Source organism: Falco punctatus, assembly GCF_963210335.1.
Source record: "Falco punctatus genome assembly, chromosome: 8".
Classification (NCBI taxonomy): Eukaryota; Metazoa; Chordata; class Aves; order Falconiformes; family Falconidae; genus Falco; species Falco punctatus.
In genome coordinates, this window is record NC_137588.1 from 32,149,919 (window position 1) to 32,162,955 (window position 13,037).

A 13,037-nucleotide genomic window follows, 5' to 3' on the forward strand; every position below is an offset into this window, starting at 1 on the left:
TGTTAATTTTAGCATAAACCATAAATTCTGCTCCCACACCATTATTTTGAATCAGACTTGGGCTTGGACTGTAACTTTCCATTCTCTCAGCCTTAACTAACCAAAAAATTGATCCCCAACCTCATCTCTGATCTCTTTTTAGGTGAAATAGAGCAACACGAGAAACAAAAATTAGAACCTTCTGCTCCCTGGCCGCAGTATAAATGGGGAGTGCCAGAAGCAGAAACACTTAAAAACCTTTCAGTCAACCATCCTTCAACATTAAATGTCAAAGAAAGAGGAATAAATTCCCTCACTTGCACCCTCAGGATACCTTAATTATACTGTCCCTTGTAGGGTCTCTGGTTTGCACTAAGTTACTAACCGTGGTCTGGAAAGGTATTTCCATGGCAGCCAGCCATTGGAAGTTGGGCTTGTCTCTGCATAGCGCTCCACTTCATCCAACTGTTTTTGAAGTCCCACACTAGGCAACTAATTTAGACATGAAGGAGTAAGGTAAAATTTAGACATTTGTCATCAATACCTATTCCTGATCAGGAGTAACAGTGACGACTATAACGATTCTCACAGGTGGTGGTTTTTTAAGATTTCTCTCACCTTCTAACCTCCCTTCTCACTGTAGTTCTTCTAAATCGCTTTGAATTTTCTTCTTTCTGACATCTTTATCTTACTTTTGTCCCTTCTTACCCATTTAATCTCATAAACATGTTGCATTTTGGACAACAGCAGGATTACAATGAATTTAAAATCTGTGCTGTCATTTTTTCTAGGATAACAAGGACCTAGAACTAGATATTATTCCAGCAAGTCTTTCAGACCGGGAGGTAAAGCTACGAGATGCAAACCATGAAGTCAATGAAGAAAAAAGAAAGTCAGCCAGAAAAAAAGAGTATGTCCCCAAACACTCACAGTCTGCCATGACACATTATCTAAGAGTGATTCTATGATATTTGCGTGACCAGAACAGACTGACAGTCCTATAACTTCTTTCAGCTGCAGAGCTATTGGGATAAGCCTACAGATGTGGGGCAGTTGTGACTTGTGGGCTAGAGAATTTCAGACTATACAGGTTTAATTTCTTTTGGTTTTAATCAGAAATTACTTTTGGAAAGGGAAAGGAGTGAGTCAAGCACTTCGATTAGACCCTGATGTCATGGAGACATTCAGGGGTGTGTATGTGAAAAGTTAAATGAACAGGAAAACATGAAAAGCATCTTTATATGTCTGTGAATTATCTGAACTCCAATGACATCCAGAGGAGTTAACTAGGTTTCAGTGACACATGAGTTCACTTGAGGTTTAGGTTCAGATTTCAGTGGGTGTACAACTGAAAGAACTGGAAGTATTTCATACTGGAAGAAATATTTGGAGAGTGTTTATTGCACTTAAATCTAAAACCAGTCTAATTTCACAGTATTTTGTCTTAATTTTTGTATGAGAATATTCCGGAAAGCATTTGTATGTACAATCCTTCCCAGCTCTCTGAAATTATCGCTACAGTGCATAAACATGAAAAGAAACTGTTTCTACTTCAGGGGAACAGTGGTTACACTTGGTCTGCTTATGGCACGTTATCAAAACATTGGGCATTTCAACTTTGAGATGCCCAGCCTCAGGCACTACAAACGTGCTTGTTGGGCTTCCAGCAGTTGAAGCCTCTTCAGAGTAGTGGTGTCTCCCAAATCCATCTATATTGCCACTGAAGGTCAAGTTTCAGGGTGACTTGCCACTGACTGCTAGTGAAGGTGCAAGTGTTGTTGTGAATCTCAAGTTCTTACTCCTGGGGAAAAAAAATATCTGAGAACCATTAACTGTCAAAGATGGTCATGTAGATAGTAAATCACAAGTCAGGGTTGCAGAAATACAACTTAATGGAATTTTATGCAGAAAAGTTATTTAGAAAATACCCCTACAAGAAGCTAGGTTGGTATTTTGTTCATGGAGCTGAAAGGTGCAAGGTAAGGCAGCTGAAGTTTTAGAGTGGAAGTACACTGATTGATTAAGACAACAGAAGGATGTTTTGGTTTTTGTTCATTGTACAAACGCCTATAATGTCCAAAACACCTGAAATCCTCTTTTTTCCAGATTCATTATGGCTGAGCTGCTTCAGACGGAAAAAGCTTATGTCAGGGATTTGCATGAATGCTTAGAGGTAAGTTACGGCCCGGGAAGTCTCCAGTATTTTTAGGAAGGACCTGATATCCTTTGAGGTGGTGATGTTCACTGTACCGCAAAGGCTGAGCTTGACAAGAATGTGTGAGGGTACCACCACTGGTGCCTAACCACAGAGCTATGTCCTGCTGGTGGTGAGAGTTGAGTGGGCAGCAGAGGGACCTTGTCTCCCACTGTCAGAACCATGTCCTGTGCTCCCCACACTTGGCTGTAAATGCACCTGTGGAGACACCACAGCGTGCCTTTATTTACAAAGCTGCACTCCCCCCTGCAGAGAGAGAGCAATGTCCTGGGACTCAGTAAAGAACAAGATATTTGCACGTAGACTTGAAATTTGTTGGTTTCTAGGTTGTTTTTTTTTAAATCATGAAACATTTTCCTAAAAATTCAAATCTATCCCTTTCTCATGCTAGAGAAAGAGTTGGATTTACAGTCAAATACCTTGCCTAGCTCTACAGCAGCATGTAGAAGGGAACTGTGATATTCAAGGCAAAAAGCAGAGTGTATTCCAGTAAAACCTGTCAGCTTTCACAGTCCTGCAGTTTGAAAGAGATTGTTATGTATCTAATGCTACTGAAGTGGCAAATCCAGCTTATCTTTCAAGTGTTTCTGCCTGCTGTTTTTGGACACCATCAGTTGGACAGCAAAGACAGGTGTTGTTGTTGTGTTTCTGCTTTTTCCTCAGACAACTTCTAAGTGTCAGCACTTTTAATTTCTCTGGAGAGCTTTCTGTGATGTTGAAACGTTCTTTTAATATTTTTTTTTAGCTTGTTTGTTTAATCTTTAAGTACATAGTTCCCTTGTCAGCCTGTGCCTTTGGCAATAAAGCAGGGAGATCTATTCTTTTTCACTGCATTTATTCAGAAAACTAAGAATTGCCGGTGTCTTCCAGACTTACCTTTGGGAAATGACAAGTGGAGTGGAAGAAATACCCGCTGGGATCCTTAATAAGGAACACATCATCTTTGGCAATATTCAGGAGATATATGACTTTCATAACAAGTAGGTTTTCCTAACAGTTCTGTTAATGTTTACTGACTAAGTAAACCAAAGGCATGTGTATACCTATACATCTGCAGTGAACGCCTACAGTACAATGCACACAGGACTAGAAATAAGTTGATCCGGATTTGCAAGATAATGTTTTATTTCTTGTTTTGTTTTCTTTACAAAAATGAATTTTGTCTTAGTTTAAACTTTGCCTTCAGCTGATTAACAATGTTAAAGCGATATTATACCAACGCTTTGTAGTCCTATACATGCTTTCCATCTCACAGCACTAGATCTAGTCTGGAAGCTTGCCTGTCAAAAATATGATATCTTGGAAAACAGGAGGGGGGGAAAAGGGAGTGGTTGACATAAGATGGGTTAGTAAGTAGCTTTCCTGCTACTTCTTGGAGACTGTATTTAATTTGTGACTAACAGTACTCAATTTTACCAAGATAAGACTGTGTATCAGATCAGATTTCTCTGCTATAATGTGAATGGAATGGTAGTTACAAACAATGTTTAGGGATGCTGAATCCCACAAGTGCAGTCTGAATTTCAAAGTCTTTCTTCAAGTTACGCATCAAAACCAAATCAGTTTGAAAAACAAATCAGAAAACCCTTCCCTGTTGAAGTTCTGGGAGACTTTCAGTGCTTCAGCCAGACAGATGTGCCATCATACAGACATAAGTATGGTCCAGCAGAGGCTGCCGTATGCATGCTTTTGTGCAAGCAGCTTGAAAGCGTATCAGGTTCGTAGATTCAAACTATGTATTACGTTAAAAAGGCCTTTAAGTAATAGATGAATCAAGTGCCAGCCCAGAATAATTGCCCCATCATACAGGTAAATATTAGCGTCTCATTTAAAACTCTGCTAGGAGCACCCAACTGCCTTCTGTGATGGGTTGGCGCCAGCCAGCAACTAAGTACCACACAGCTGCTCGCTCATTACTCACCCCACCGGGTGAATCAGAAAAAGGTAAAACCCATGGGTTGAGATAAGAACAGTTTAATAATTGAAAAAAAGTAAAATATTATAATAATAATTGTAATGAAAAGGGAAAAGAGAGAGAGGAATAAAACCAAGAAAACCAAGTGATGCCCAATACAATTGCTCCACCTGCTCACCGATGCCCAGCCAGTCCCTGAGCAACCATTGGCCCCTCCCAGCCAGCCCTCCCCAGTGTACATACTGGGCATAAATCCTGTGGTATGGAATATCCCCCTGGCTGGTTCGGGGCAGCTGTCCTGGCTCTGCTCCCTCCCGGCTCCTTGTGCCCCTCCTCGCTGGCAGACAGAGCACAGGAAGCTGAAAAGCCCTTGACTTGGGGTAAGCACGACTTCGCAATGGCTAAACCATCAGTGTGTCACCAGCATTGTTCTCATACTAAATCCAAAAGACTGCACTGTACCAGCTCCTAGGAAGAAAATTAACACTATCCCGGCTGAAACCAGGATACTTTTCTACTTCTCCTCTTTTTGTGGTGCTGTACTTTCTTTTTAGTGACCCTGTCTGATGCCATCTATTATTACTTTCCTTTTTTACTTTCCTTTGCTCCCAGCTACCACCCCTTTAGCCCTCAGTCATGCCCCATAGCTCCCTTGCTGCTGTCACTTCTTTCCCTGCCCCATCCTCCTCTAGCCTGCCGCTTATGTGTAATCCTTTTCCCTCTAAAATTTCTAGCAATGCTAAAATAAATTGTGTCCCCCATCACATTCTCCACAGTCCTGTGCTTTGGCTGGTGATGTTAAGGCACCCCCCAGCCTGATTCAGGGCTTGGGAAACAACACAGTCAGTTGCTTCTCCTTCTGCAACTCCTGTTTCACATTCCTCTTTCCACCCAGGCATTGCACAGGGCTCTATCTACAAACAGAGATGTCACTCATGGTACATGGTGTTGGGAGAGAGTTGATGACAAAAATTTGGGGTGTTTACTACTTACCTATGAAGTGTCAAGCTTGTTTAAATTGTTGTCCTTTGCCCAGTGTGCTGAGTTTGGTGATGGAAATCTGACAGCTTTGGGCTTCTCTTTTTGCTCTTCCTCTGAACCACTGCACAACATCTTTTTGCAGATTCACACTCTGGTTCTTGAATATTACTTTGCAGTCCTGAATACGCTGACCACCTACTAGGGACTGCTACCTTTTCCTTTCTAGTGGAGTCAGGCATGACTGTACTCAAAACCCAAAGCATACCTTGGCAAAGAGAACCTTTTCCATTGGTAGGACACTTGATTAGCCTCATAATCAAGATACAAGTGTTGATCATTAGGACTGATTAACTCATTGGTCATTCTGCTTCCCCTGGGTATTTGACTGTAACTAATTGCATTGGTATCTTCTTTTTTTCAGCATTTTTCTAAAAGAACTAGAGAAATACGAACAACTGCCTGAGGATGTGGGCCACTGCTTCGTCACCTGGGTAATAAGGCTTCTTCTTTTCATTATTTATTCAAATTAATTCCTCCAGCACAGACAGAAACAAGCTGGGAACTGGTTGCAAGGGTTACATCTGTAATGATAAGTGAGTTTAGAAGCTAATCTGGAACTATGACTGTTCAGTCCTTCACCTCTCCTAGGGTTAAACATTCCCTCCCTTAACTCTTCTCCTGAGTAGTGGTGTGAAAGCTTTCCAGAGCCTCTCTCCTTGTTCTGCACTGACCAACACAGCTTTTTACCTCTGCTGGTTCCTGTTGTAAAAGGTCTTCATCAAACCAAACCTGTATTTAGGGTGAAATTCATTTATTTATGGAGGGCCCTGGGATGACAGACAGTTAAATTCTTAATATACCTTCCTTAGAGAATTTTAGTCATGCCATGAGACCTTTATAAAGGCATGAACAACATTTTATCAACATTTTTCTTCAGAAATTAGTGTCAAATTTCTGAGCCACTGTGCTCTCTCATTCCATTATGCAATGCCAGGATAATTTCCAGCAGGACTTTGAACTCTTGATGCTAAGGGTTTTCGTGGGTGTAGAAGGCTCCAGGAACTGGCTACGATAATTTCTCTGTATAAAAGTTGTTCTCTTTTCAAAATTTTTACCAGGCAAGTCAGCTATCTTCATGTTTTCTCTGATGGTTTTATTCATATTTCAAAGTTGGAAATTAGTATTCTTAAAGTAATTATGGACATTTTTCACTTGTCAAAAAATTAGCATATTTGGATGATTTCAAGTGGGTTTTAATTTAAAAACATGACACAAATATTGAAAAAATGGATTCAGAAATATAGTTTACAAAGAAGAGGTTACATATGTATGAAAGACGGACACGTTTATGTATCATTCTGTGCAAAATCTTCATGGTACTTTTAAGATAGTGCCACATCATCTCAGCAATAGTACATGTCCAGAGCTGTGTATATGGTTACACACATACATACAAAGCTGCCTGCCCAATTGCAGGGTCCTGTTATTTAGATACCTGGTATAAAAAATGCAATAGTGGTAAAAGGAAGCGATCTTCCTCTTCTGTGTGCCTGCCTGTCCCTGAGACCAGAGTTCAGTAATATGAAACTGCTCTAAGGCAGGAGTGCACAGATGCTTTTCATTTCCTCTTAAAAATAAATAAATTAGGAAATGAAATGCAAAACACTCCTAACACAACATAAAGTTTGAGCCATTAAAGTCTGAACCAAAGTAGGAAAGGCAAGTCTAGGCCAGGCGTCACAAATCTGAGCCAGTGTCAAGCCAAAAATGTTGGCTCGAGTCGGTTTAAGCCAGGTGAGTCTCTGGCCCAGAGTTTCTACACAGGCTTTATATGCAAGTAGGTGATAGAGCCAACACTTCATGACTGAGTTTTGAGACCTTCAGACTTTTGGATACGATCTTTACAACATCATTACAGATATTAGAAATTATTTTATAGCTGGATTAAAGTTTTAGGCCTTCCCTCTTTGACACTTGCTAATGAAAGCCTCCCATAGCTGTTACAGGCTGCATCTTGTTTCCCTCAGAACTGGTCAGGTAAGGTATGAACTGTGTATAAGTCTTCCGCTCCTAATTTTCAATTCTTATGTTGGTTGGGGGGGGGGGGGGGGGAGGCACAGTGATCACCTGTATTTATCCTGGTAAGCTTTAATGAAAGACTGTGGGAGCAGAGAAATAGCTTATCTTTCTTTTCCCTTGATGTTTGTTTTCACAGGCAGATAAATTTCAGATGTATGTCACCTACTGCAAAAACAAGCCTGACTCCAGCCAGCTCATCCTGGAACATGCAGGGACCTTCTTTGATGTAAGGAGCCATTGCCATTTTCTGTCAGCATGCATAGTGCTGCTGAAACTCCTCCTCTTTACATCTGAGTAAAGTGTTCCTTCTTGTGCTTTGGCATTTGGGGTTTTCATTACATTGCAGGTATCAATGAAAACTGATAGGCTGTGGCGTGATGTGTGATCTTCATCAGTGTGGCAAGTCATTTTTTAATGGTGACACATTCTTATGGGAACCTTTGTGCATTTTTCAGACTCAATCCTTCCTAAAAATCTGGTTTAGATGTACTGTCCGCTTCTGGGTTTAGTGGTGAAATGAAAAGCAGATCCCATTGTATTTTATGACCTGAAATCACTAAGTTCAAAACAAGATCCTGTTTTCCTGTTCTGCAAATTTTACCCACCCTATTACACATTTGCTTCATCATATTAGTAAGGAGATCCATTGGCTACAATTAGACTATTTCCATTACAAGGACTACACCTGGTGATAAGCACTTGCAGGCCTCAATCCCAGTTTTGTAGGCTGAGAAAAATCTTCAAAGTGTTTGAGTATGTTTAAGCTTTTCCTCTGAATTTTGGAACCTCATCTATTTTGCCATGCTTTTCTGCTACCTTACAACTTTAATTAGTTGCCTTTCTGAAAAAATACTGAGACCTCTTTTCCAAAGCACTGAAAATCTCTTTACAGATGTAACCACTCAGCAGGATCCAGCCTGTGATGTGGTTGGCAGCTGACATGAATCTTCCCTGGGTTTTTTCTATGCCAATGGTTATAGCATTTCAATTACACTCAACACCGAAAGATCTCACACGAGCAAGAAGAAAAGTGATGAACACCTTTTTATTTTGTCTTGTGACCAAACGTCTAAAAGTAGAATTGAACTGAAAGGGATTTTCCAGGAGGTGGCGCTTGAGCCTGTTGAATGGTTTATACTGGTAGGTGGCTCGTGGAGGGTTTGAGCCACCTTAGGTGTCGATCAGCGTTGTTTACATAGGTTAAAAGCGTTTCCTCTGCTAAGCTTTTCCACTGCAGCTCTGTATATGGGCTGGAAACCTGCCTGGTGTTGCTTAATAGTGATTATTCATGTGTCAGCATCTGCTGTTTTGCGAGATGTTTTCCTTCCATTGGTGGGAGTTGTCCTGGGCTACCCAGTGATGCCTGTGCAAAATGAGAAAGCTGGCTTTCCCCAGAAAAAATTCTTCTCCAGTCACTCAATGTAAGGTAGTGTGAAATATGTGTCCATCCTTCTTATCTTGACCTTGGAGTGGCAGTGGTTCAGTGGCAGGCCAGGGGACAGCCTGGCCCAAGGAGTACAGAGGAAATGACTAGCTCTTTTCTTCCAGGCAGAACCTGGAATTTCCTAAAACACCCTGATGATGAGAATTAGTTATCGGGAATATAACCCTTAGTAAGAAGCCTGCTGAAATATCACAAGTGTACAAACCAACCTTCAAATTGCATAAAAACCATCATGGAAAGCCACCTTTGAGATGAAATCAAGAAGTCCCAGTAATCTGTCTGAACCCTTCAAATCTATGGAAAATTTGAAGCTTCAGGGCTTATTACAGGGGTTAGCTAATCAGAAGGAGCAAAGATAAGTGGCATATCTTGTTTGAAACTGATGAGAAATTACTAGCATTGCTGTTGTAGCTGGGACATTCTAAGGATGTAAGTGAAACAATCTGTAGAGAAAAGCAGTTTCTCTTCTTAGACCAGTTGACACAGGTGGAAAAATTACACACAAAGTCTCAATTGTGAAACTTGCCTAGTTTATCCTATAGCATTATTCTAATAAAGGGTAAAGATTACTGTATTCCCTTTTCCATAGATCTTGCTTTGCTTATAAAACTCAGAAGCTGGTATAGTTATATTAGCTGGAAATTGCATAAGGAATGCAACTAGTGTGCTTAATCTTACAGAACTGTAGTAGACATTTATTGGATTTTTTCACATTTTGTATCTGTCTTGTTCATCGTCTGAGAGCATTACTACATTACTTAAAACTGTATTTTTCATTCAGTAGTTTCAAAGATAAATGATCCCTACCGTATTTGGCAACTTTTAGTATTTGTAATACCATATAGTTCAGGCTAGCAAGTTATATTTTTGACTGCCAACATGTGTTAGCCCTCAGCTTCAGCTGGTAGAAATCTGCATGTTATTGAGGTGATCAATTTGATTTCAGTGTCAGTTATTTAAGTGACCTTTGGCTCTCAGGACAGAGTTGGGTTCAGTCATCTATATGCTTTGCTATTTTTCAATATTTTTTTCCCCTTAAATCTTGGAAAAGATCAGTTGTTACATTCAAGAAGCCACAGGGCACCTTTAACTTGCATGACCAGTGTAGAACACGGTAAAGCTCGTTGACTTTAATAGTATTGCAGAACATTGTGTTTCTGCATGGATGATGGTTCTTGGGCAGTTTCTCTACTGAGCTGGGGTATCCCTTAGGAAATGGGCAGAGGCACAAGCAGGGTCTCAGTTTCTCCTTGGGAACATTTTTTTTTCTGAAATGGCTCACCAAAGATTTGTGTCGTGCGTTACAAAACCTAAATGTTTCATGAGAGTTTAGTGGTGCATCAGTCCACGCAGCAAGCCATTGGTCTGAACACCCAGTTCAGGATGCAGTTTGTCCTCCTACTAAACAACACAATTAGATGACTTGCATTAATTTGTGAATCTCTTCAGACATTTGATACAAAATCAGGGCACTTTATCACTGCTTCATGGTAAATTCAGCAACTCTTATGGTATGAAATTGTATTTAAGTATTCCTGTCTCCATGTTGGCCAGCCAAGGGTATCTGAGGGTCCTGTGCTCCCCACACAAGGGATTTTTTTGGTGTTTATCTGGGATTTTGTCATTGCATGTAGACTACATGTTGATCCTGTTCTGCAGCTCATCTGGTTTGCAACACACAACTGCCAGCATGTGGTGCCTGCCAGATCCCTTCACTTCTTCCAGGCTCTTGGGACACTTTTCCACGCAAGGAGTAACTGAAGTTGTGTGCTGTGGTGAGCCATGGCACACTATAACATGAGCCAAGCTTGCTTTAAACAAGAAGCAGGGCAAAGTAGAGAGCACAGAGCCCTGTGGCTACCTTGCTTCTGAACCCTGCCAGCAGCTTCAAAGCTAGCTCAGGTATATCTGTGCTTCGTGTTACTTAGAGGTGTGTGAGAAACGTCTGCACTGCCGTGTGCTGCCCTGCACAGACCTCTCTGGTTTCCATCTCCACCCACAGCAAGTCCAGACCTCTCCAGCTGTTACAGAGCCAACCCAAGACACACTCCAGCGAGCTGCCATCGTACTCCAACACTTCAAGGACCAGAGGGAGGAGCTGCAGGGAGAATGTCCCTTTCCAGCAGTGTATTTGTCTGATTGCCATGTAGCAGTGCTGTTGCTTCCCTGCTGCAGGTTCCCATGCAGCAGGGACAGCTGTCACTCTGCCAACCCACTCTGTCTCCACACAGTCTGACCAGGGAGCATCCTGGCAGAGCAAGGAATGCCCAAAGGGGAGGCATCTTGCTGGGAGCATGCTCTGCTCATCAGAGAACTGGGAGGAAGGAGTAGTGCTAAATTCATTACTTGGATCCTACAAAAACAAGTGTACTTAGCCAGCTCCAGGAAGTTCACAGATGTAACTGAAGTCTTGCTGGCTCCTGCAGTTACTAATTGAGTCCCAGCCATGTGCTCTGGAGGCACTGTCCCTGTTTGGAGCCAGCCGTGACTCAGCTTCGTGCAAACACCATTAGCCCCCACACAGAGCCCCTTCCCCTTTTGGTCCTGTTCGTGGCACCAGAGATATTTTTTTTCCTAAAACAAACTTGCCTAGTACAAAAAAAAAAAAAAAAAATTAACACATTGTGTGAAAAGTGGCTATTTTTGCATCCCAGCATAAATACTGGAGACAAAAAAAAACAGTAACCTCCCCAGTACTCAGCAGAAAATCACCGTATACAGAAAGAAAATCTCCATTCTTGGCAGCTCCTCCCCCTTCATGTTCTGTAACTTCTTCCCTTTACAACTTCAAAATTACCCACCAGTGGCTGGACCTAAGTCCTATTCCCACTCCCCATCTGCTCCTTTAGGAACCAGTGACTTCCTGATGATGACCAGGAGCAAGGGGAGGCATGCCCAGGGCCTGATAGAGACAGAAGGAATTCCAACCTGTTCTATTTCAGCAGAGAATCTGCCCCCGTAGTGTGAGTTTGAGGTCTTTTAGATGGCTAAATATGTGCATTAGGATCCTGTAGGATTTTCAGGAGCTCCTAACTCTCACTGGAACCAGTTGGAAGGAGGCAGATGGACCCTTTGCAGACTTCACCAGCTGCCTATCTGCAGTGTCTCCAGAAGTTCATGAGCACATCACACTGATCAGCACAGACATTTTGATTGAGATTCGGGTGAAAAAACAGAAGTATTCAGTGCTGTAGAAGGTTCTCTCTCCTGGTCCCCAGGTGCCACCTGAGGATAGCATAGGTCTGTCAGCACTGTGTCACACCTGTTATTCATCTGCGGGTATTTCAGCTACCCCAGGGCTTTCAAATGGTACTGGGTCTTTATGTTTTGACAGCTAAATTACACCCTCTGCATGTAATTTAATTTAACGTCACTGCATTTTAATAGAACATTAAGACTCTGCTTTCAGCCTTCATAGCTAGGAGAAACCAGTTGACATGACAGATAAGTCGTATTTAAATTGAAGCCTGTGTTGTTTACTCAGCGTGGCCTTAGCTTGACTTGCACAGGGCCCCTGCAGTTTAAGAGGCCTTGGAGGGACTCTGCAGTTTATTGCCAGCCTCTCTGAGACCACAGTTATTTGCATGTAAGCAAAAGTAAGAGTTAAAAAACTAAACAAAGAAATGCAGAGATCCAGAGCTAAACTTAGTTGTGGGTGGTTCTGTCTGGCAGGGGGTTAAGAGTTTTCCATGATTAACTGCTGGTTTTATCTCTTCTAGGAAATTCAACAAAGACATGGACTGGCCAACTCTATCTCTTCTTATTTAATCAAGCCTGTCCAGAGGATCACAAAATATCAGCTCTTACTGAAGGTACCTTAGTGAGCTGTCCAGATCAGTTCGTGCAGAGGAGTTCACAGGTGTAATGTGTTCGCTTATTCTTAAGTGAGCTGCTTTCATCCCCTGTTCCTGACCTGCAAGCTGCTGCTGAGCTGCTAGTCCTGCTTCCCGGGCCTGAGCATGGCAAAAGAGTGGGAGATGAGGTTGGGTGTTTTAAAGGAAAAGGCTCACAGAAATAAAACAAGGAACAGTAAAAACCTGATCATCTGTTTCAACTGGTGGGGTTTATTTGTGTCCAAGTAAATTTAACCCTAAAAAAACAAGAACTGGGAAAGGGAAGTTGAAGGAATGACAGAGTTGTTTACTTTCTTTCTTGCTAAGTTTGTGACTGATTTTGATTAAAAGCTTCAATGACAGTGGTAATGAACGTTGAGAAGTTTTGCTAACTTTTGACTGAGACTCCTTCAGTGGTATTAGATTCTGTTTGGAAGCTAACATGTTTGTGTTTGAAAAACAGAGAAAAGCTTCATATACAAAACAAGGATGTCCAAGTAAATAGTAATATTTCCCATTTAAAAAAAACCCACCTTTGTTGGTTTGTTGTAAACTGATTACAGGTTTTTGCGGTATCTTATGAGTAAGTGA

The 13,037-nt window shown here is 41.6% G+C and overlaps 1 protein-coding gene across 17 annotated transcripts in view; it reads left to right on the forward strand.

Moving 5' to 3' along the window:
* The window catches only part of KALRN (kalirin RhoGEF kinase), a 546,232-nt gene that overhangs the window by 385,801 nt on the left and 147,394 nt on the right, over positions 1-13,037 (forward strand). For all 17 annotated transcript variants that reach the window (XR_013930070.1, XR_013930071.1, XR_013930072.1 and 14 more), the window contains exons 23-28: positions 771-889; positions 2,086-2,152; positions 3,065-3,174; positions 5,512-5,581; positions 7,306-7,395; positions 12,333-12,425. Coding sequence is in view for 10 of the 17 variants with exons in the window: in XM_080399718.1 (XP_080255844.1) it covers positions 771-889; positions 2,086-2,152; positions 3,065-3,174; positions 5,512-5,581; positions 7,306-7,395; positions 12,333-12,425 (549 nt within the window). In the remaining 7 variants the exon portion in view is untranslated. The remainder of the gene's footprint in view (positions 1-770; positions 890-2,085; positions 2,153-3,064; positions 3,175-5,511; positions 5,582-7,305; positions 7,396-12,332; positions 12,426-13,037) is intronic.